General features: G+C 33.1%; 1 protein-coding gene across 2 annotated transcripts; it reads right to left on the reverse strand.

Annotated features, from left to right (window-relative positions):
* Positions 1–255: 255 nt before the first annotated feature.
* LOC129948412 (plexin domain-containing protein 2) lies at positions 256–23,049 on the reverse strand. Of its 2 annotated transcripts, XM_056059414.1 has the most exons (10): positions 22,875–23,049; positions 10,558–11,054; positions 8,702–8,824; positions 8,451–8,643; positions 8,188–8,397; positions 7,973–8,124; positions 7,843–7,915; positions 7,024–7,382; positions 6,904–6,918; positions 256–3,619 (listed from the first exon to the last, which is right to left on the reverse strand). In XM_056059414.1, exons 1-10 carry the CDS (start codon positions 22,969–22,971, stop codon positions 3,551–3,553), a joined length of 1,788 nt encoding a protein of 595 aa, XP_055915389.1. In that variant the 5' UTR covers positions 22,972–23,049; the 3' UTR covers positions 256–3,550. The 2 variants fall into 2 exon arrangements, with proteins under 2 accessions (XP_055915389.1, XP_055915390.1); XM_056059415.1 differs by lacking the exon at positions 6,904–6,918 and having other exon boundaries at positions 22,875–23,048.
* Positions 23,050–25,204: the final 2,155 nt, after the last annotated feature.

The raw sequence follows: 25,204 nt of genomic DNA on the forward strand, positions 1-25,204 counted from the left end.
GGAGAACCAGGGCCTAGTGACTTACAAATCTCAACGGAACGAATATGAATATATGTGAACGGCTAATTTGAGATTTTCATAACAATTACAATAGGAGGCAGTACTGCATGACAGTCATAAGCACTTACCATCAAGCCACGGATATTAAGTTATTAGTTTTGCAAACAAACATTGTAGTCACGCCTATGAAGGTAACCCACAATTAAGGTTTATTTTAAATAAAAGAAATATCTGAATAAAAAACAAGGAACAAAATTGAAAGATGCCAAGAAACATATCAAATATATTGTGTAGCATAAGGATTAATTTCAATGTGTTTCGAACTTTAAATAGAATTAAAACATAATGCCTCAATAGGCGTGAGTATTTCTTATTACTACATAAGTACGTATGTACATACGTTTATTGAATTGAACGAAACAATTTACATGCGTGTCGTATTTAAAAATAAGATTTGCAAACAACTTCACACTTGTGTTATTTTGTACATACTTACATAATTATAACAAGTTGACTCCAATCGGTTGGCAGGTCAAAATTACCAAATATATTATGGAAATGAAGAAAAACACAAAAACTGTTTACAAACTTATTTCCATCAATATAATATATTTCCTTCATATACACCAATAATAAAAAGTTATGAGGGAGAATTAAAATGTTAACCATATTTTTTATTATTTAATATACCTATGTTTATCAAATTAATAGGATTATGTAGCGTTAAAATAAATAAAATACAGTTTTTAATAGTTTTATGGAGGGAATAAAAGATATTAGTGTATGTAGGTGTATTTTTGTGTGGATATTACAAATATATTCATTTTTCTAATTTTAATTAGTTTTTTTAATGTTTAAAAACATATTATTATTTTTACAGTTTAGTACAAAATGTTTAGATTTTAATTTGATTTTCGTTTTTTTTTTTTTATGTATATACATATATGTATAAGGTTTCGTTTTTTTATATAAGGCTCGGGAATCACTAATTGATCATTTCATAAATATATATATAATTCTGAAACACTTGACAGTATTTATTTGTCTTTCGGTGATTGTTCTTTTTTGTATAAATATGCATAAATGCCTACAAAATTTAGATTTTCAGACTAGCGATTAAAATTCTCTGACTGAAATATCGTTTGCTTAAAACTCACACTGTCAATCTTTCTTTTCAATTATGAAAATAATTATCTCTTTAAGTAATACGTAAATATGTAAAATATATAAAAATACATTGAATTTATTTTTACTCAATATTTTCCAAACGTGAAATAATGAAGATGTTGAAAGGTATTAAAATTAGATAAGGAAATTTAATTATAAAAAAGAAAAAAAAATTGCAAAAAATGTATTTATACTTCAATAATAAATGATTATACCTTAATATAGGTACAACTATAATATTAAAAGTTTATAGTAAACACATAATTGAGCTGCCAAAAGGGTTGTTAAGGAAGAATAAAGAGACGTATTGGTACTAAAATGTGTCACAACTTTGTTGAGACTATTACTACAAAATATGTAAAGTCTTCAATGCTGTTAACTAGATGTCGAGAGCATCCCAAATTTATTGACAGGTTAACCCGATTATGACCAATGTAACAAACCAATCTAATAACGGAATGTTCTCTGTTCGCGTTAGAGAAAGCAATACACCATATCGAAAACAGCATGGACCTGTTTACCCAGATCAAACCGGCGACCACAAATTTAAGTTGTATAATAGGATTCGATTAAATTCACTGTCCTCTTAGCCACGTTCGAGGGAAGAGTACTACAGAGACTAATGTCCGCGTGTATAGGGAAGCAAGATTCCATTGAAGTTACAAGCAAACATACGTTGGATTATTATATATAATTCAAAATATATATATATATATAATACAAATTATGTATACACATATTTCAAAATATATATGTATATGTAGCACAAATATGTAGCTAGCGTGAGCGTATAAATAGCCGGTAAGTTTTAAGCTGATAGTATGTAATTTACAAATATAGGATCCATCTGTGCTTTAAAATGCTTGTGTACGCGAAACTCCTGATTGACACCAACAAGTTACATCAAAAACCCGTTTTTGAAAAGTAGACTATACAACTACTTTATAAAATTAAAATCGGTTTAGAAAACTGAGAATGGATTAAGTTCACTTCTACCCAAATAGAAATGAAAACTATAGACTTTTTATAAGTTATGAGTACACATCGTATATAGTTTAAGTAGACGGATAAGTATTGCTAAGTTCAAGATCCCTCCAATCGCACCAAAGCTTGAGGCTCCGATATTTATAAGAATTAGGTGATTTTTTCTTTCGAAATTCATAGCCCACTTTAAAAGGTTTTAAAGAACCCTACTAAAAGGGCAGTTGCTTCATAAACCTCATGAGGTTAATGAAATAAGTGATTTGGTACATAACTACTACTGAACCCATGAACGAATGAGCTTTTGTATTTGTTTATCGAATTTAAATTAAGGATCAATGAAAACATCAATTAAATTGTAATCTATGGATTTTTAAGTCCTTCATATTCATACTCAAAATTCAATTGAAATCTTATTAATTTAAACTGAGTTTTCTATCAAAAAATGTGTGTAACAAACTTTATTGAGTCAATTTGTATTATTTCATTCTTTTCTAACTCTACTAGACTACTCCACTATTGTACTATATTAAAAATATTGTAAATTTTTTTTGACTTACTACACAAATTACAAACTTGGTAAGTACGTTTTTAGTGTTTTCCAATATTTTCTCAAATATTACCTTCGCTTATAGACTCATATTTCTGTCAATTTAATAGAACGACAACGGCAATAGGGTGCAAATTTAAATACGCTGCTTTTAATATGCATTGATATGGTTGAAAATGTTTGTTTTTAAATAAAAACCACGATAGTATATATTTAAAACTGAAACTAGTTATGTACATAAATAAAAAAATACATAAATTTATTAAATCACAAAAAAAAATTAAATACAAAACAATAAAATTAAAGTTAAAACAAACATGCAGTAGGGCTACAAATATTTTACAAATAAAACAATAATTTTTAAAAATACAATTCCTATTTGAAAACTTATTTCTCTACTTATGTATCTATTTTTTCTTATTTAATAATGTTTGCCATACGCCCGATTCTTAGATTTGATTAATTTTAAAATTTTAATGGAGGGCTGGCAAGCTGAATTCTTTTTATTTTGAAACATAAAAATTGTGAAATTTTAAACAAAGAAATCAAAAAGTTTGATTAAAATTAATGTGTGTCTTTCAAATAATTTTTGATGTTTGAATTTTTAACATTAATTCAAATTCTGAAGTAAGGCATTATCGTGGAATTCGGAAATGTTCAGCATACCTAAGAAAGTTGTCTACTTATCGATAAAGTATTATTTCATATGTATCGTAGAATACTTGACTTAATTTGGATAATGCTTTATCGCCCTGGATATATTTGTTTACTGGTAATATTTACGGACCGAACTACCGGATTCCATGATAGCGACAGAACATACAAATAGTTAATTATTTTTTGTTGTCAAGTTTACATATGTATAGTAGCTGCTGTATATCTGGCTTCCCCTCGTCTCCATGTCCATTGACTCGGCCGGTACTGAAATTATATTTACATATTAATAAACTAATTGCATAGTGATTGATTATGAATAAATAAAAGGTTTTTATTTTAGTGATTTAAATATAAATCCTGTGAATCTTGTGCTTGGAAAACGAACTGTCATTTAAAGTTATGTTAAAACAAATTTAAAGAAAATAAAAAGTTAGAGTTTTGTTTAACAAAACATATGACATTGAACATTTAAGAACAGAAATGGAATTTGATAAAAATGTCAAAACATTCTGTTGGTCACATTACATCAAGATATATAAGGAGAAAACATGAAATACATTACGATAGAACAACCAAAATTGTGGTGGATTTTTACGAAAAACGTTTAAAAAATGATTTTTTAAAACTAAAAACACAACAATATTTTGACTTAAAGTTGAATCTAATAGTTCAAGAGCAGACAGCAAATTTGGGGAGTTAATACATATAACCAAAATTGGTGAACGCAGGGTTTGTAGGGATTAGCGCCTTGATAGGGAACACCAAAGCCTGGTAGGTTTTTCCACAGCTTTTGGCGTACATTTGTTTAAGATGTATCTTTTGTATACTTTATGAGTATGAGTATAAATTACAAATAAAGTAACACAATTCCGTAGGTATTTTTATTTGTTTGGGGGGGCTGTGGTCTTAAACTTTTATAATCTAGGGATTTTTCTGATATTTTGGAAAACCACATTTTTAGTTACACAAACCCCCAAAAAGTGATTTTTCCACCAATTTTGGGGTTGCCTGGCGTTGGGAAAGTTTAAAGTGAGACGTGTTGCAATCACATATTTTTATAAATTGTTCGAATACCTCTTTTTAACACTTCATTCACGCCAAATTCTGACAAAAAATCGAATTTTGGTTGCATAGAAATTTCTAAAATTTGATGTCGGCTCTTAAGAATATTATTAAGCAATTTACTATTCTACGATGAAACGATCTTAAATGACTTGTATGTTTTTATATTATAACCCTTATTAAGAAGATGAACTTTTAATTATTGATTGATATTTTTCATTTAATTGTGACTGTCAATTCACGATATTCTTGACCTATTTTGAATTTTTTTACATTTACATGTTTTGGAAGATAAAAAAGGTATTGTGAATAAGAATTTTCATCAATTTTCTGGTTACTTTTCCATTTTTATTCAGTCTTAAATTTGATGTCGATGAGTTGGTGATATCAAAGAAATATTTAAAAAATGCAATTTTTTAAATAATTTAGGTATATAAAGTAGTAAGCAATAAAAAAAGAGTTGTGCAGATTGATCCAATTAACGGGAGAAATGTTGGACTTGCCAAAGGATTTTGTTCCAGACTTATAGCTTATACAAAGTAGGAAAATATTCCTGTAGATTTTAATAGCTAAGGTACTCCAAAACAAATTTTAAAACGTAAGTCCTTCATAACAAACTATAGAAAAGTGGCAGAGAAATCGATCTAAAATGCAAAATTAAACAAAGCAATCTAGAGATTTCAATAAAAATAGGATCATTCAATTTTGTATCTTCAGCGTACAGAGGTCAGTTGAAATCATTTTGTTTTTAATTAAAACAATTTTGTTTGTACGTTCTTCTTTCTCAAGGAAATATCAACCGGTTGATCTTCGCAGCAAGTGTGTATTTTGTAGGAAATAATTATTTAATTATGATGACAAAACTATTTTAAATTTCAGATGAATCTAACTACAAAGAAAGACTTTGCCTCTAAAAAGAAAGAACTTTGAATTTAAAACAATTAACTTTCTATAAATTAACTATCTAAGCAATTTTAAATTCCGTTAAAAACATACCTTATTAAAATAATCATTGGTTATGAAAAAAAGTAAGGTGTTTGATAAAAGTTATTGAAATACCAAACTCAAACTAAAAAAAAAGAACTAAAAAAGCCATACTCTTGTCGCAAGCAAAAATGGTTAAGAGTTCTAAGTGACTAAGTAAGCGACACGTATTTATTAATTACTTGGCTGAACTTGCACAGATATTCCCGTGTTTGAAAATGGGAAACACAAGTTGGGATTTGTCTTTATTAATGTTTCAAGTAGAAATGTGTGTATGTTGATGTATTCAATTGAGTGGATAACCCAAAAGCTATTCATACATACTATCGTACACTGGCACGTTTTGAGCGTTCATAGACTGCTGAAGGATCAGCTGAGAAAACTGATGCATATTCCGGCAGAAGACCTAGCAAAACTATGTTACACTTTTGTGTTAAAGAAGCGAGACCTAGATTGAATTCTGTATTTAAACCGTCAGAAATTATAAGATTCCAGTTTTGTGCTTTAAGGCCATCTTTTATGGCGCTGAACATATTTTATACAAATTTTTGAGTTGTTTGAAAATGCAGCCGGTCTCAGTTTAAAGGACTACGGTCTGCACAATGCACATCCAAGGAGGGTATAATGATGTTTGAATGCATCTAATTTAAATTGACAAGTTAAATTGCGACCTATAGTCAGTGGTTGATGAGGGCTCACTTTGCATCCTTATTTATAATAAATCTTGTGGGAAATAGTTTTGTGGAGTAAGGCATAGGGTTCCATTTACCAGAATAGATTTGAGATACAGGGTAACTATGAGCTAGGTGATTATTATTTAACTACTATGATTGTAACGACTTTATTGCGGTTTTCAAAAATTATATTGTATAAAATATAAATATATGTACATGTCCTCTATTGAATTGAAAATTTAATTAATCAATTAAATTGGGAAGGACAAAGCCTTAAAAAAGCTCTGAATATTTTGTTGTTGCCTTGTCAAATGGCGCCAGTGCTCTCCATTTTATCTGTTGTTGGTTTTTACATATGAAACCAAGGTCATAATTACTTGTATTTGTTGGAATACTCTTATATTTCTGACGTGTCAATAATGAAAAAATAATATCTCTTTTCGAAAAGCTTTATTGTTTGCCAACATATTCAAAAAGAAATTGTATGTGCAACCATTATCTACGCCAGAACAAATATTTCCGAAATTGATGGAAACGTATGGGTAATGTATTTATTATCCTAGAAAATATGTTACAAAAAAAAAAAAACAATATAAACCAGGTCAGAATCAATGAGTCGGGTTTTATAAAAGAGGATTAAATAAAGAAAAAATCTACTTAAACTAAGTCTACATTCTGACTCCATAACATAATTGTTATAAACAAGTGATAAGTTTTAATGTTTTTGCTTTTCCATTCTAAATGTTTAGTGGCTTAAAATAATTATTAACTCGGAAACAACGAATTAATGCAATTAATGATATCTTATTTTTCTATACGAATACAAACCTGAAGATGTTTGGTCTGCATGAAAGATTTAGATAAATATTTTAAGTTTTTTTTTTTTCTTCTTTTAAAATTTCCGATTGGTAAAATTATCCTTATGAAACATTTGGAATGATCACTTACCTGAATCAAAAGTTGACCACTCTTTGTATGTGGGTTGCGGTATGCGTATAGAACCCAAACCAATAAAGTCATGACCAAACAAATTGGAGCTATAAATCCTAGTACAACACCGACACTGTGTACATCTCCACCATCAGCCGAAGAGAAATTTGCCGCAGCCTTGTTCACGGAGAAATCGGACTGAGAAGTGTATTGAGTCTCAGAGTTCTCATCGCTAGTTTTGACAGGAAAGTATTCACCATTATGATTATTTTCACCATGGTCAATAATTGTTTGATTTGTAATCTGGGCCGCATTATTTCCCTTTTGTCCAATAGCAGGACATAAATTAACAACATTTATTGGATCTCTATCGCAACCTACAAATACAAAAAAATAAACACTACTTTAAACTGTTTCAAAATAATACAAATATTATTAAGATCTGCCTCCCATGATTCAATGTGTCACTTCTGTATGTTAAAAATGGAAGTCACTTGATCATTTTTTATCTCGCATTATGTTAAACAATTACCAATACACTAAGAAACAATGTTTATACAAAATAAAAATGTATGCATAACTTAAGAGCTACGAGCAAAAAATTATAAAGAAGCTTCGACGAATAAAAATTCTTAGTTTTTTTGTCGTAGTTGAATCGTTATTTTTAAATCATTCGTTGAGAATAATAAATAAATCGGCACAAACCTAACGTCTTAAAAATAACTTGAGCAAAAAGCATTCTATATTATATTTGTGACATTAGTATTCTTTTTACACAACTACATTCAAACAAAATGAACATTTATATATATCAAAAATGAAAAAATGCAATACTACCTTTATGAAGCCACTCTTGACGTTTTCTGTCTGTTCCTGTTGAGCATTTATTCAAAACTGGACACCACGAACACTGTGATATAAATAATCTTGTAAAAATAATAATCAAGCAAACAAAACTCATTCTCACCTCAAAAGATGTTTGATGTTGTATGCATGATGCACAATCGGTATAAGACAAACAAGTGGGAAGAGCTTTTAAGTAAATTACTGTCGAGTTGGTAATATCTGAGCTTCCAAAATTTACTCGATGATACTCATAGATTGTTTTTCTTCTTGCAACTACAAAATATTGGTAGACATAAATTTATTTTGTTTAAGTTAAAAAAAAGTAAATATTTTTACAGAAAACAATTTTGTCAATTATATAGGCATCAGATAAACCAACTTTAACTGGATGCTTGTCATCTTGAATCGAATTAATTAGGATTGGCACGTTGTAATAGGTAAAAACGATATCACCATTTTTATGCAATGTTGTACTGAAAGTAAAAGTGCCAACGTCTTGTTTATCTTGCAACGAAACTTTTTCCCATATAACTGTAAATGCTGTGCCTGTAACATTCAAACCATTATTTATAAGATCTCATTTTCAAATTTTCACTTACCATTATCTTTAAACCTCACGTATGAATCATTAGATAGACTCGTATCAAAGTTCGCCATCAATGGTGCTATATATTGGGTCGCTGCTAACCACGAGTGAACATAGTCTCCAGTGTAAAGAAAACCACCTGTTGCCACAGTTACATTTTTTACTGGGTTACCATAGAATGGAAAGTCGAATTTGAGTTCTACCGTCTGAGTATGCAAAACAAAAATGAATTTGAACTTGTTTTTTGTATGCGTCCATATTTACCATTGCTCTACGATGTGAAGCCGAAAGCATAGAATTTGGGGTTATATTTTTGAAAGAGTTCCAAAATGCATCAGCTTGATCCTTGCTTACATAAATCGTGCTATTGTAATATATATGATGGTCCTGAAAAGTTATTTTTTTTTTCAAATTTAATGTTTTACAATTACAATTATCCTCATAAAAAGTTTTAAACAAATAATAAAGTTAATTGATTTATTAATATCGAATTGCTTAAAGTACACGACCATTCAGAATTGTAAAAAAATAACTCTTTTTCGCTTCGTTTGATCAAGATAATAACCCCAACCTAAAATCTATATTTACCTTAATCCCATCGAACATTTGTATGAACAATTAGGATAAAATTCATAAAATAAGCTATTATAAAGATGTTTAAGCATAAAGGATACTATACTTAATATTAATGCAATTTCTTGAGACTTAAACTGTTTTTATCTTGGCCTTTAAGCATCTTATATTATTTTGTTAGTTAATCGCCGTTTCACACAACAAATTTTAAAGAAAATGGATTTCTGCAAGAAAAAAAACGCCCTCCCCAATTGACTTACAACTTGAACAAACTAATCGGGTACAAAAACTATTTATTTCGGTAAAGTAGTATTTCATAATTTGTTGGGATGAATTCTTGTTCACGTTACAGTACGGAATGTTTTGTCTCGTATGTAACTAACCCATACACAATGCTACAGTCCCTGGCCATATTATTAGACGCACTTTAGATTTTATGCAAAATCTTAATTTCCAGTTATTTTAAAAAGGTTTTCGAATATTGTAATGCATTTAAATTATTTTGTATGTAGAATATAAACTACTTTCTAGGAATAAAGCAACAGATTTATAGAATTTTTTTTTAATTAATATTTTCAGTTTTTTTGTTGTTATTTTTGTAATTTTGTTAAAATATTTTGTTGTTGCTTTAATAAGAGCCTAAATTCTGCGCGGAATACTGTCAATGCATGATTTGACTGTTTCTTGCATTTGTGGTTGGTGATTCTACACGTGATTTACTTTTTCAATAAGTGACCGCATCTTTAGCTACTTCCCTTTTCATCAGCACACGTTATGAATTGGGTTCATATCAGGGCTGTTTGCCGGCCAGTCCAATAGAGGGATGTTTTCTTCCCTTAAATAAGTTTTTATGGACCGGGCTGTGTGGCAAGGACCTCTATCTTGCATAAAAATGTAACCACACATCCATTCTTGAACGTTAAAAATATTGCGTATAATCTAATAATCATAAAAATTCTGCAGTGCGTCTGATAATATGGCCAGGGACTGTAAATGCAAGGTAACTCTAAATGCCAACAAAAAAAGGTAAATGTTTGCATACTAAAAATTAATTTTTCAACAATAACTAAAGTTTATTGTTAGTTCTATTAAGGGAAATAGTTTTGGCTAGTTTTTGGTTATGTTTAGCAACACAAGAAAAACTGATACCATCTAGAGAAAATTTGAGACACATAGGTAATTATTTTTAAAGAAATTCAATTTGAAACAAAATTTGCTTAAGGAAGCAATATGTCACGTCATCAAAAAACTCATTGATAAAAACTTATTGATAAGAACACATTTTAAAATTACTGTTAACTGTACCGACTCGAATCAATGAATAGTCAGATGAGAATGATGTGCGGTACTCACTACATCAGTTATAAAGAAAATTAATAAATGCTCAGCTGATGAACACAGACTAAAATAGATTGGATATTTTATTTCTAAATCGCAGTTTAATTTAGAAAATTCGTCTGATTCAGTTTGATTTGTTTTCAAAAGTCAAATTTTTCCGCTTTTCCTTTACTTTTTAGCAGGAGAGCCAAGTTACAAAAAAAACTTACCGAAGTTTGATTGACCGTATATTGCCTATTTTCAAGATCGCTTATAGTCTCATTTTCAGGTACATCGACATTTTCAGTATATTTATCCGGCGATTCTTCTGAAACACTTGATAAAGTTTTCTTGGGGAATAAAGCAGGCTTTTTAGTTGCATCCAGCTGAATTGGTTCGGAGACGACCGGTGGTTTAGTTGTTAATTTATCTGAAAAATCTTTTCGCTGTCCTGTGCCATTGACTCCAAGCAGTTGTTTGGGATGAACAACCATCGGGATGATAATTGATGGTGTCCGTGTTGTTGATAAAGTAACATTGCCTGGTGGTTCTTGTTTTACGTCAACACTTGTTGTTGTACTATTCGATTGATCTGGTAGTGGTCCATTTGGATCTTGCAAAACACTCTGATATTGCGTTTTAGAATCTGTTTCTCGTTTTTCTCTTAATTTGACTATCGAATAGGAACCTACATTTGTGGCTAAATTTGACGTTTCATATTGGTTAACTGAAAATAAAAAAAAAAACAAAATTATTACCAATAATTAACAACTACCGTAAAAAGATTTTCACATATCTGTCGCATAGAGCGCTTATAATCGAGTACTACTGAGCCTGCATGCACATAGATTTTTATTTTTAGTTCTTCGATATTTATTAAAACGTTAAAAATTAAAATTTCATTTATAGTTTTTGTATTACGAGTCGATGTAAATTTTTTAAACAATACGTTTGATACATTTTCAGAATTTTTTGATGTAGATTGTGCATATTTTTTTTTTGATGAGAAGCCCTAAGAAAAATAAAGATGTTCCTCAGTCATTTTCTGAGCCAGAGTACAGTGTTTTGGAATTTTTGTCTCTACCAAGAGCAAAACACAACAAGACATCGGGAAAGCAAAAGGACGCCTTCGGATGTTGCACAATGTTTTATACGGATGCAGCACCTAGAAACCAAGATCAACTGGCACTATTCTTATTAACAAGCTCTACGAAACATCTTAAGGATTTTCTGACGCAATCGTATTTCAAGCAAAGAACTGTAGAGGAAAAGCGGCAGTGGACTGAACAAATACTTCGAAAAGTAATAGTACACAAGTACATTTTAGGCCAGGCAAGCAATAAGATGGAATTCAGAAGTGTTGGCAGACCGAAAGCACGTGTTGGGTTAGAACTGAGGGAAGATCAAACACATTTCCGGAAACCCCACACGACGGGCGCTTTGGAGTTTTTAAGGTCTTATACCCTACTGATGGTACCCACAAACTCAAGTAAGTAAATAAACCTATACCATTCTCGATTTCAGGACAACCTGAAATAAACATGCACACGCTCCAGCTTTTGGTTCAAACAAAAACAATTAGCGTTGCCAAAAATAAAGGTGTAACAATTGCATATATTTAAGGATTAACAACAAGTGTAATCATTAAATAAATCTATTAAAAAAATACAATACCACTCTTCATATTTCTAAAAGTTTTTATCATTATTGCCTTTTGTTTTAGTTTAAAAATTGTGTATGGTTTCTTTTTTCCTTACTCTTTCTAAAGAGGCAAAGATTGTTTCTATTATTTTTTTTGGTTTAATTAAACTATTGGAAAAACCAGTACAGAGATATGTATTGTATAAATCAATAAACTTTAATTAACGTCCCTCAAAATAAATATAATTATGCTTGGCTAAGCAATGGATCTAATATACCTATAGATATAAGTAAACACAAAGCACTTTTGTTCATATGTACATATATTGGAATGCCACCTTACCATCAAAAGACTACACTTTCGGTGACTCGTACTTTTGCGTCCTTGAAATAATGAACACCCCACTGGGTTGTAACTCTTAATAAGTGTTTAAATCGTTATTATATACTTGCGTACAATACTACCTCAATGTTTAAATCGATACGACTTTTTGGTCATTAAATGTATGGCGAGAATATTGATTATTCAAATATAAATAATGAGCTATAACATGAAAGCTTCTCAAATCGAATGGCAGCTAAAGGTGCAAATAATTATATGTAAGCATATCAAAGACCTATTTTGCAATTAGCAGTATCGTCTATTAAACAAAGCACGATTAATCAGAGCAAATATAAATAACATATTGCGAACAGAAAGAAACTCTACATCTTTAACCCATTATTATAAACAAACATAGTAAAGTTTGAGTTTGAGACATTTTTTTTTATTGTTTTGGCATATTTCCATAAAATATGTTTGCAGTACAGAATGGATAGGATGTCTGTCCCTTGCTCAAATCAATAATAATGGCTACCATTCATAAAAATAAAATAAATTAGGTGGCGCAACAGTCCATTGATAACTAAGGCCTAGTGACTTACAACTCTCAACCATTCCTGAGTGCGACTATTTTAGTCATAAATGGAGCGGACCTACAATTTTATGCCGAATCTGAACGGCTAATTTGGGAAAGCACTTTTTATGACAAGAATTCCTCTTTGATAATTTTTCAATTCCTCGCAAGAGACAGTACCCGTGAAATAAGCTTTAGATGACATAGGCAGGACAGTCCAACGCACTAACTATCATAAATAGCCTTACAAGCTTATAAAAAGCTTCAATTTCTAAAAACCCTTCTAAAAATCGCAAACAAAAGTATACATTACCATGCTACGACACCTCTGATTTTTGTGGACAGACACTAAGATGATGGTAAAGAAACTGAGCTTAACGATCTGCTGCATACAAATATTGCGAGGAAAAGCACATGTCAGTTCTAAATTTGAAATTTAAGGGTTTTTGAGATAGTTTTATGCGCAAGAATGGCCCTTGTGCAGATAAAAGCTCTCCCATAAGGCATGTACTTACTTACTTACTTAAGGTGGCGCTACAGTCCGGGGCGGACCTGGGCCTCAACCAACAAGCGTCTCCAGCCAGCTCGGTCCCTAGCTAGCTGTCTCCAGTTTCGCACGCCAAGTTGGTTGAGGTCCTCTCCCACCTGGGTGCGCCACCTGAGTCGCGGTCTTCCTCTACTACGCCGTCCCTCGGGATTGGATTCGAAGACCTTCCGGGCTGGAGCGTTGATGTCCATCCGCTCTACATGACCTAGCCATCTAAGCCGTTGGACTTTGATTCTGCTAACTAGGTCAGTGTCGCTGTACAGCCCGTACAGCTCGTCGTTATATCTTCTCCTCCATTCTCCATCTATGCGTACGGGACCAAAAATAGCCCGAAGAATTTTTCTCTCGAAGCATCCTAAGACGCTCTCGTCTTTCTTTGACAGGGTCCAGGCCTCAGCGCCATAAATGAGAACCGGGATGATGAGTGTCTTATAGATGGTGATTTTACATGTTCGAGAGAGGACTTTACTTCTCAATTGCCTTCTAAGTCCAAAGAAGCAGCGATTTGCAAGAGTTATTCTTCGTTTGATTTCAGCGCTGATGTCGTTGTCTGCATAGCGGTGCCTAGGTAGACAAAGTCCTTAACTACCTCAAAGTTATAGCTGTCCATGGTGACGTTTTGTCCAAGACGTCGTCGTTCAGTGTCCTTTTTTGATGACAGCATATACTTGGTCTTGCCCTCATTGACCACTAAACCCATCTTCTTCGCTTCCGTCGCAATGCTCAAAAACGCTCCACTGACATCACGCTATGATCTTCCAATTATGTCAATATCATCTGCGTATCCGAGTAATTGGATGGATCTTTGGAAGATTGTGCCTCTAGTGTTGACGGTTGAGTTTTGCACAATTCTTTCCAGAACGATGTTGAAGAAGTCGCATGACAGTGCATCGCCTTGTCTAAAACCTTTTTTGACATCAAATGCATCGGTAAGATCTTTTCCGACCTTGATAGAGCAGCGTGCATTCTCCATCGTCATTCTGCACAAATTGATAAGTTTGACAGGGATGCCAAAACTAGACATTGCTCGGTAGAGCTCTTCCCTATAGATGCTGTCATACGCGGCTTTAAAATCGATAAAGAGATGGTGGGTATCGATTTGAAGCTCCTGAGTTTTTTCCAAGATCTGCCGTAGTGTGAATATTTGGTCGATAGTGGACTTTCCTGGTCTGAAGCCACACTGATAAGGACCAATCAGGTTGTTGACGAATGGCTTCGGACGTTCACATAATACGGCAGAGAGGATCTTATACGCAATGTTAAGGGAGACTGATGCCTCTGTAGTTGGCGCAGTTTAGAGGGTCTCCTTTCTTATGTATCGGGCACACTATGCTGAGATTCCACTCATCGGGCATGCTTTCTTCCGACCAAATTTTGCAGATGAGTTGGTGCATGCTCCCTACCAAGTCATCGCCTGCTGCTTTGAATAGTTCGGCGGTGATGCCGTCAGCTCCAGCAGCTTTGTTTGACTTAAGTTTAGATATAGCTATCTTTACCTCGTCAAGGTCGGGTAGGCGGAATTGTTGATCTGCGTCGCCGAGGATGAGTGGTTCTATCTCCCTTACAGCGGAATTCTGTTCGTCATCGCCGTTATATAATTTGGAGAAGTGATCTTTCCATATTCTCAGCATCGACTGTGGTTCTACTACGATGTTCCCTTGATCGTCTTTACAGGCTTCGGTTCGTGGCTGGTACCCTTGGGAGGTTTTTTTTACCTTTTGGTAAAATTTACGAACCTCATTCCTGTTGTGACATCCCTCTATCTCCTCGATCGCGCGCTTCTCATGCTCTCTTTTTTTCCGTCTAAGAAGCCGGTGTTCCTCTCTCCTCTTCTGCTCGTAGAGCTCGCGAGCAGCTCTCGTCCTTTTGTGCAGCGCCGTTTTGTATGCCTCTTGTTTCGCTGCGTGAGCTTGCCGGCATTCGTCGTCAAACCAGGGGTTTCGCTGTGGTAGCCGTGTGAAACCTAGCACTTCAGAGGCGGCATCTCTGATGGCTGCAAGGCAATGTTGCCACTGGTTTTCAATGCTTAATGCAGGAAGCATAGGACTCCTTAGGAGGTTATTAGAGACTCGATCGGAAAAGGACATGGCAGTCTCTTGCGATTGTAGCCGTCTAACGTCGAATCTTCTCACAGTACTTCCTTGTTTTGGCTTGGATCGGGATATCCGTAGCCGTACCTTGGCTACAAGGAGGTAGTGGTCCGAGTCAATGTTGGCCTCGCGGCATGTTCGGATATCCTGGATACTGGAGAAGTGTCGTGCGTCGATCGCAATGTGGTCAATCTGGTTGACGGTTGATTGATCAGGAGATTTCCATGTCCCCTTGTGGATATTAAGATGCGTGAACTGCGTACTAGCTACCAGAACGTCTCGCCCCGCAGCGAAATCGACCAGCCTGAATCCGTTGTCGGAGGTAGTGTCGTGCAGGTTGTATCTACCGATTATGCCACCAAAGATGTCTTCTCTTCCTAGCTTGGCATTAAAATCTCCTAAGACAATTTTAATGTCATAGCCAGGGCACTGCTCATATGTCTTGTCCAAGAGCTCGAAGAATATGTCTTTAGTGTCTTCATCTTTCTCCTCTGTTGGGGCATGCGCGCATATTAGGCTTATGTTGGCGAATTAAGCCTTGATGCGGATTGTCGTGAGGCGCTCGCTCACACTGTTGAAACTCAAGACTTTTTGCCTGAGCCTAGTTCCAACAACAAATCCACATCCAAATAGACGCTGTCTTTGTTCTCGGTAGCAGTCGCCGTAGTAAATATCGCAGTCTTTTAGTTTGCGTTTTCCCGGTCCATCCCATCGCACTTCTTGGATGGCTGTAATATCTGCCTTGCAGCAGTTTAGGGCTTCCGCTAATTGTTCGGCTGCACGTGGTCTGTTAAGGGACCTAACATTCCACGTACATATCCGAAGTTCGTTGTCCTTATTTCGTTTGCGTGGGTTGTCAACATTGTCCGTATCCGAGGCTTGTTGTTGCTTCGAAACTATGATGTTTTTACGTGGCCAGGAAGTCACCCCGACGGCACAACCCCCAACCTGGAGGGCCAGATCCTTAGTATAACTCCAAGGAAGGGGAGCCGGATGAACCGCTCCTTATAGGCCTGGGCTCCGAATATGTCGAAGAAGCCTTATAAGGTGTTCACTAAGTAGTTCAACCTTACTGGAACTGTAGACGCCACCGTTGATTCTATCTCGAGAATTCGTCCGCTGCCGCCTGGATAAGGAGAGGTGCCTTAGTGGAAACACCTCTCCCCCCCTCTCTCGTTTGCTGCGCCCAACAACTTTCCACTGGGGTTGGAACCCAATCTCCAGTTGAGGTACTAGGCACCCGATGTTCACCGCGGGGAGGTGAGAGTAGGAGTTGATAGACAGAGGTGGGTTTTGAGAAAAACCTGTGGACGCTTGTGTCCTCTTGAATGCACATGTCTACCATTTGAACATGTACTGCATGTACTGCACATAATTATTGGACCAAGTATAGTAGGACATTTCATTCACATACTTTATTTATTCAGTATGCAATGCTAATCCGGGGAGAGTACGATAACCCAGGCGACAAAGTTTCATGACGGATTTGTATAGCACAGTTAAAAACAAGCGTTTTTTTTAACGATATGAGAGGGGGTCTATCTCCCCCCGTTAGGTGCAATTTAAAATAATATGTACGTTAAATAGAAAAAAATATTGGTAATACCTACGACTAAGTTTTATACATTTTTTTTAAAGCCAACACTTTTGTCTATTAGCTTGTTTTTAAATCAATTGAAAACTATGCAGTTTTTGAAAAAAAAAAAAATGTTTTAAACTGAAAATTTGGGCAAACAAAAATTTTAAAAAGGTTTAAGCCTAGTACATACTTGTGAACCATCTCGTGAACCCATACAAATTTCAGTTTTTAGTTCACCCGTGAACTTGCTCGTGAAGCTGAGTGGAGAACAAAGTGGAGAGTTTTCGTTCACGGGCAATTCACGTGCAAAATGTACGGGAAGTGTTGGTGAAGCTGAAGTCAAATGTTCACAACGTGTACTCACAAGTGTGTACCAGTGAGCAATGTCAAAAGTTCACTTTCTCCACTGGCGAACGTTCACTTCACGAGGAAGTATGTACTAGGCTTTAAAGTGTAATTTTCAAGACTTTAATATTATCTACTGTTGTTTTTTGTAGAATTCATTGGTCTTATTTGTTGTTAATCAAAAACTAAATGATTTTATGTCTTCTAGTTCTTGAGAAAATTGGAAGTTACCAAAAAAAATATTTTATTTAAGAGATAATTTGTTTGCTTTTTCGTAAGAATTCCCTTCAATTCAAAACTAATCGTGTTGCGTTAATGGATATGACCTCCATTATATTTTGAATTATTAATTTTTTGTATATGAAAACAACATTTGTATTTTACTTCCTTAAACTTTGTTGCTAAATGTAATACTTTTGACTGGAGATGGGACCAGGAATATAATATGAATCGCCCTATTCCAAAAACACAGCACAAATTCATCAAATTTTGACCAATTGAAGATCCAGTGGGGGGGGGGGGGCGGTCATATGAGCCAAAAAGCTTATAGGTACAGTTAATTTGTATAAGTAAAGATTTCATTTAAAGATTTATTAGTAATTAACGACATTCACCAAAAAGTGGTTTGCTGTCAAAAACAACTCAAATTTTTGGAGGTTTTTTGTATGAAATTTTATACTCACAGTTTAAAGCAGCTGCTTGCCGAATTTATAATTGAATATAAGAATGAAACAACAACAACTTGTGTGTGCTACCACCAAGTTCATAGGCTGGAGTTATAGCTATTTCACGGGGGCCAACCCGATCATCAGACTCCTTTTAGTGGTGCTTAATCGCTTTTTTGTTCAATTTAATTTTTGAAGAACTTTTGCCCGAGCTGGGCTTGAACAAGCGATCTAGCGTGTGAGGAGCTAGTGCACTACGCACTACGCCACCGCACCCACATGAAAGTTGTAAGCCAATTACAGGTTTTTTCGTTCTATCGAACTATACTGAACCGATTAGCATTTTTCTAAGTACACACAAGTAATTGTTGTTGTTTTATTCAGTTTCTTTCTATTATCTCCTCTCTTTTTCATAAGCCAACGATTTCGATTGGATTCGTATGAGGAGGGAGATGGGGCGAAAGAGTTGACACGGGTCAAGATTTTTAATTTTTACAATTTTTGGAGGTTTTTTGTATGAAATTTTATACTCACAGTTTAAAGCAGCTGCTTGCCGAATTTATAATTGAATATAAGAATGAAACAACAACAACTTGTGTGTGCTACCACCAAGTTCATAGGCTGGAGTTATAGCTATTTCACGGGGGCCAACCCGATCATCAGACTCCTTTTAGTGGTGCTTAATCGCTTTTTTGTTCAATTTAATTTTTGAAGAACTTTTGCCCGAGCTGGGCTTGAACAAGCGATCTAGCGTGTGAGGAGCTAGTGCACTACGCACTACGCCACCGCACCCACATGAAAGTTGTAAGCCAATTACAGGTTTTTTCGTTCTATCGAACTATACTGAACCGATTAGCATTTTTCTAAGTACACACAAGTAATTGTTGTTGTTTTATTCAGTTTCTTTCTATTATCTCCTCTCTTTAAAAAAATTAAAAATCTTGACCCGTGTCAACTCTTTCGCCCCATCTCCCTCCTCATACGAATCCAATCGAAATCGTTGGCTTATGAAAAAGAGAGGAGATAATAGAAAGAAACTGAATAAAACAACAACAATTACTTGTGTGTACTTAGAAAAATGCTAATCGGTTCAGTATAGTTCGATAGAACGAAAAAACCTGTAATTGGCTTACAACTTTCATGTGGGTGCGGTGGCGTAGTGCGTAGTGCACTAGCTCCTCACACGCTAGATCGCTTGTTCAAGCCCAGCTCGGGCAAAAGTTCTTCAAAAATTAAATTGAACAAAAAAGCGATTAAGCACCACTAAAAGGAGTCTGATGATCGGGTTGGCCCCCGTGAAATAGCTATAACTCCAGCCTATGAACTTGGTGGTAGCACACACTCAAATTTTTATTTTCGCTCAATTTAGAACTTGAAAAACCTTTAGTCATGCTTTAAATTATTTTCATAAAAATTGTTTCTAAGAAAAAGAGCAAATATTCAAGTTCTTAAGAAGAAACCTTGAATAAGAGATCATCAATTTTATATTAAGTTGCCTTTGAATTCCTTAAACTAGCCTTCAATTTTAGTATTACATTTTTTTGACAGACATAAATAGTGATAGTTAAATATGGCATATTTAGACAACTGTTCGAATCTTGGAATGCTTTCATATGAGTGTTCTAAATAATTTGATAGCTAAAGTTGTCATTTGATCAATTATTAAATTTTGTTAGCATCCTTTACAAAACATTAGAGAACATTTTTAAGCGGTGAGTAAAAACTACATTCCGTTTGGGAACTAGGGCCTAGTGACTGACAACTATCAACCAATCCTGTGTGCAAGTACTGTTGTCAGGGATTTAAGGGACCTACAGTTTTAAGCCCAATCCGAACGGCAAATTTGAGAAAGCACTTTACATGATTAGAATTACTCGTGGAGAATTTGTCAATTCCTCGCAAGAGGCAGTACCCGTGAAAAAAGACCCAAGACCTCTCGCATGACAGTCCATCGCACTTTTTTTTTTTTAATTCATTTTTATTAGTTTATTCTTAAACCTATCTTAATGCTAGACAAAAAATCATAAAACTAGCCTAATTATCCATAACTTACAACTAACTTAATGGTCCAATACGGACACTCTAAGTTAAACTATAACACTAACTACTAATGCCTTTCGGCCCCAAGATCTATTTTAACTTCAATTCAATTTTTGTTATTTTGTATTAATTAGAAAATTTAAAAAACTAATATCAAAGTCCATCGCACTAACCATCATGCCACAGGTACTAGTTTTGTTCTAAGCAACTTTTAATTTCATGTAGTCATTGACAAACATATTAAAAACTAAAAACTGTTACTCTGCATAAATAAATTTGTTTGCGTTTTCTGAAAACTGCATAACTTTGTAATTAAAACTATTTTTAGCTGGACATACATTTATCGAGTTAATTCGGTATTTGCTAATATCAAATTATTAAATAAATCAAAATGCACTTAAATAGTCATGGCAAAGGGACAACGGTGCTGAGAAGATAAACACAAATAATATTGTAGATGAAGACAAAGTAATTTATCGTTTGTCAGCCAAGGATCCATTTCAGAGCTCCAGTGCCATCCGCAACAAACTAAAAAAAAATGTATGATGTAAATATAATATCAAAGACGGTAAGACGCCGATTAAACAAAACAAATGTACGTGGTTGTGTTGCTCAGCGAAAGCCACTCCTTTCAACAACATTTCATTCAAAATGCATGGTAAAGCATTCCAAAACAACGATGTGTGGCTTTGGTTGAAAGTTTGCCTAGAAAAATCAATGCAGCCTTAAAAATCAAAGGATTCCGCACCAAAAACTGAATCCTCCATAAAAGTTATTTATCTAAAACTTAAAGTGTGCTTAACAAATGTCCAGGTAAAAGAAGTTGTTTTAATAAATTCCTTTTTTACAGGTATAACTTTTACATTGTTCTTTTCGGTAAAATCATATACATATATCCCCTTATTGCATATAAATAAAATAAACTTGCAGCTTTCAGTACAAAAAAAAAAACTTTTAAATACAAGATTTTTCATTTTTCAAATAAGTGTGCTAAATTCTTGTCCACCACTGTTTATGTCTATAGGCCATTTTTACAGTGGGAGTATAAACTTAATTTCGACTGAATCAACGATTAATATCTAAAGTTCAACTCGATCGGTTTCACAATGTACACTGAACTTATAAACAATTAAGTTTAAGCGTATATTAACTTTTCAATTATGTATTTTTAAACTTTATATCATTTTGTGCTTTTTGGAAGAAATTATCGAAAAAATAAATGTATTTAAAAAAAATCAACTTTCTAAAAACAATCAGGGCTATTCCGAATAATATAGGGCTAAATAGCTCTATAAAACTTTTATTGATCGAGATAGGTTTGATAATATTGACGGACCCGGCGGTGAATGAAAACGAAATCCTGTGTTGTTTCTATGGAAAAGTCAAAACTATTATCTTTTTACATAAAAGTTGTATCTTATAAAATATAATAAAAGGAATATATTAACTAGGTACCTAAATATGCAAAAATGTGTCAACAAAATGTAAATCTGGTCATTGTTTTTGAATTGCTAGGTTACATTTACAAAGATTTGGTGAAGAGGGTTGTCTGCCCAAATAATACATTATACGTCCTAAACAATTTAAAATTCATTATATTACATTACATACCATTTCATTTCCCTAAAATTAACTAAAAACACAAAAAACAACTTCAGTGGATCAATGTATTTTTCAACATACCTACATACCAATCAAGTAGGAAGTAAAAGCTAGAAAATATGCAAAATCTTTGAAAAGTAGACATATAATACTACCTAACTGAAATAAGTAATTTCTCCCAAAGTTTTTGAGAACAAATTCTTTGAAAAATACAGTAACAGAATTCAAAAAATTAATTGCAAAGTTCTAGTATAGTTTTATATTTTAGATATAGTCAATAACACGTTATCATTATTGTACTATTGCAATCATAATTACGTTTTAAAGATATTCACTCACAAAATAAATAAATAATAACATGAATAATTCATTAAATCGAGAAGGTTGTCTTTCAGTTTTTCTTATAGATATGATGATGAAGAAGCTAATGGAGGAAGCAAGGAAACAAAACTTGTCAATCCCTATCCCCAGAGAACGATTTAAAAATCATTTCAAGTCTGTATTAGCTATCAGTGTACGAGAATTTAACATATGTACATGGGTATTTATAAAATACACGATCAGGGGTACATGCAAAGCAATTTAGCCAATCATTAGAACATCATACGCTTTTAACTATTAGCTTTACAGTACCAAGTAATTCATCGCTCCAGCGGCTGTTTTGAGTTTCTAATTGTAATAATATATGATTCAAAAATTTAAAAAAAAAAAAATTGTGCTCAGATTGTTGCATCGAAGATAAATGGAAACCCTATACAAATACCGGATTGTACATTTTTTATAGGTATGTAATCTATCCAACATGCTAGTCTCATCGTTTTATTAAGTCCAAATTTGGTTTATCGACGAAGACGACACGATGACGGTCACCAGGTCATCAATAATTGGTACCCTGGCGAGTTTTTTTATAAGCAACCACCAAATTCTATTTTTTAACATGTTTTATGACTTTTCTTAACAATATTAAAAGCAATGAAGTTAAATTATATTCGTTTTCACTTGTTTTTTCTTTCTTAGAACTCTATTTTCCACTTCTTACAAAAAATTTAAATATTTTTGTAATTAGCACCCAAATTAATTTTCGAATAGTAATTGTAAGCACTAAAATTAAGGGTCTTATAGAAAAGGTTAATTGAACTTACTTTGTTCAAATTCTAATGAAACACAAATACCGTAGTAATTAAATAGAAATATTATTAATCCAATTGTCGCAGCCCTAGTACCGTACACTTTCGCCATTTTTGTTTTGTAGAAATTTACTATTGCTCGTTTTCCGTATGATATTGACGACTTCACTGCGAGAAATTAATAAATTCAACTATTTCAATTTCAACAAAAATATCGAGACCGAGAGTGAGCGAGGCAAACCAAAACCGTGCAAGAGCTGGCAAATGGTGACTCTTAGACAGGGATGTACATATAATTCGATACAATTTTATGAAATTCAATACACTTAAGTTTAACAAGTAAAAAAGTAGAATTTGTGTCAATTCAGTACAATTTAATAATTTGCATCTTGATTAAAAAAAACGGCTCAACTTTCCATTACCGCTGCACGAATTTCGACTCGCGGTTTTTTTTATTCGATAGATATGTGCAAATAAATAATAACTATAGCAATTTTAGAGCGAGGAAACATTTATTTCTATTTTTATTTAATTTTTAAAGTTCACTTTTTTACATACAAAACACACAAAAATGGTTGATTTTGACATTTCTTCCGTGTTTTTTGTTCAGTGTTGCCATACTATTTTTTTTCTTGGTAATTTCTTTTATTTTAGTGCTCAAATGAAAAAGTACTAGCATATACCTAAACTCGCACAGACCCCAAATCCTATAGGGATCCCGAGCAGGAGAGTACCATACCTAGCTGTTAGTATGCCGGGCTATCAATTAAAAAAAAACTTGTTTTAGGCTCAAAAAATTAAATACAAAAAATGTATGGTAATGACGTAAAGGTGTTTCCTCGCCTTAATATTTAAACCACGTTCTATTGAGACCCCTATCTAACTGTACAAAAAAAATCAGAAGGAAATTCGTGCTGCGGAAATGCAAATTCACCCCCCCCCTCTTTTTGTCAAAACACTTAGATTAGACTTTTTTGGATACGAATTTTTAATCATTTATTTTCTATCGCACAGTTGAAAAGTAATTTAAAAGGTGAAAATGAATAACGATTTCTTTTATACTTCATGCTGTCAATCTAGCTAAGAGAATTCTCAAAATTTTTAGAAATATAGACTAATAAATACATAACTGTGACTTTTGTTTAAATAAATTACTTGTTTTTTGTCAGTATTTTTTTTTAAACTAACTAACTTTAATTTTATGCAAATCAAATACATACTTTTAAAATGTTTGCTATGTTTTAATACATTTTTTAAAATAGACGAACTGATAATTATTTATTTTCTGATTTAATTTTTGAATGTAAAACACATGCATACTTTGAATTACTAAACGTAGCTGTTTTTTGTTCACACAAAATGTATTTTCTGTACAGTCTCAAATCAAATTTAAGTGAATTAAAAAACATTTTTTTTTTAATTTAAGTTCATTCTCACTTTTTAATGATTAAATTTGTATTCATCGAACAGGTGATTTTTTATTTTATTGATCGAAATAAAATTGTTCCATTTGCATTCTCACCTTTCAGGTTTTCTTTCAATCACCCATCCTAACCTGAATTTATTGAAGTCAATTAGGGACATTTTTTTAAATGCCAAAAAATAGTAGAGATCGGTATAACTAACCTGTCAAAAAACCATCGGCCCAAAACTTTATTTTACAGCAGCATAACGTTTCATGGTTATTCATGACATTATTTTTCCCTGTTTGTTTTTTATTGCTTAAAATATTTATCATCTTTGTATATAAAACCAATAGTACTATAATAGTGAGTTTTGATAGGGGTGTCACCCGTGACATTAGCAGTTTTTATGCTTAACTTTTGTTTAAAATACTTCTAGCGGCATCTTGAGGCTACAGCGAACTTAAACAAAAAAAAACAGTTCCATGATATTTCTACAGATTTTATATACAAAGATGTCATTACCTGACCAAATAAAAGCGTATTAACCAAAAATATTTGATCTGAGAGACATCTATCACTCATTGATTTCAACTTTGTTTACACGTATTATGATGCTTTGAAAAAGTGAAAACTTTTCACTTTTTTTATAAAATGAATGATTGGAATTAACAGTGTGTTGGTAAGAGACAAAAGATAATTTTACATTTGCTCTTTTTGAAGTTAAATGTAGTTAAGCCTAGTCAAAAAAAAAATGGGTCAAATCTGAAAAAAAAAAACAATTTTTGTTTATTTTGTTCAAAGTTAACAAATACTTTGAGCTAAATAAAGAAAAAAAAACACAAGACAGTCTCGCTGAGGTACTTTACAAAAAGCGCACAGTTTTTATTTAAAAAAACAATAATACCAAATGAGCTTTTTACAAGGAAAATAATAATGATG

This window comes from Eupeodes corollae, chromosome 2 (assembly GCF_945859685.1).
Source record: "Eupeodes corollae chromosome 2, idEupCoro1.1, whole genome shotgun sequence".
Classification (NCBI taxonomy): domain Eukaryota; kingdom Metazoa; phylum Arthropoda; class Insecta; order Diptera; family Syrphidae; genus Eupeodes; species Eupeodes corollae.

What these genes read in the sequence shown, in the direction of transcription:
- LOC129948412 (XM_056059414.1), bottom strand. Translation starts at nt 22,971, where the DNA reads ATGGCGAAAGTGTACGGTACTAGGGCTGCGACAATTGGATTAATAATA. An exon ending in TTCATTAGAATTTGAACAAA is followed by an intron (nt 11,055 to 22,874) that starts GTAAGTTCAATT and finishes TTTTATTTTCAG; the next exon opens with TTAACCAATATGAAACGTCA. An exon ending in TCAAGAGTGGCTTCATAAAG is followed by an intron (nt 7,383 to 7,842) that starts GTAGTATTGCAT and finishes TTGTATTTGTAG; the next exon opens with GTTGCGATAGAGATCCAATA.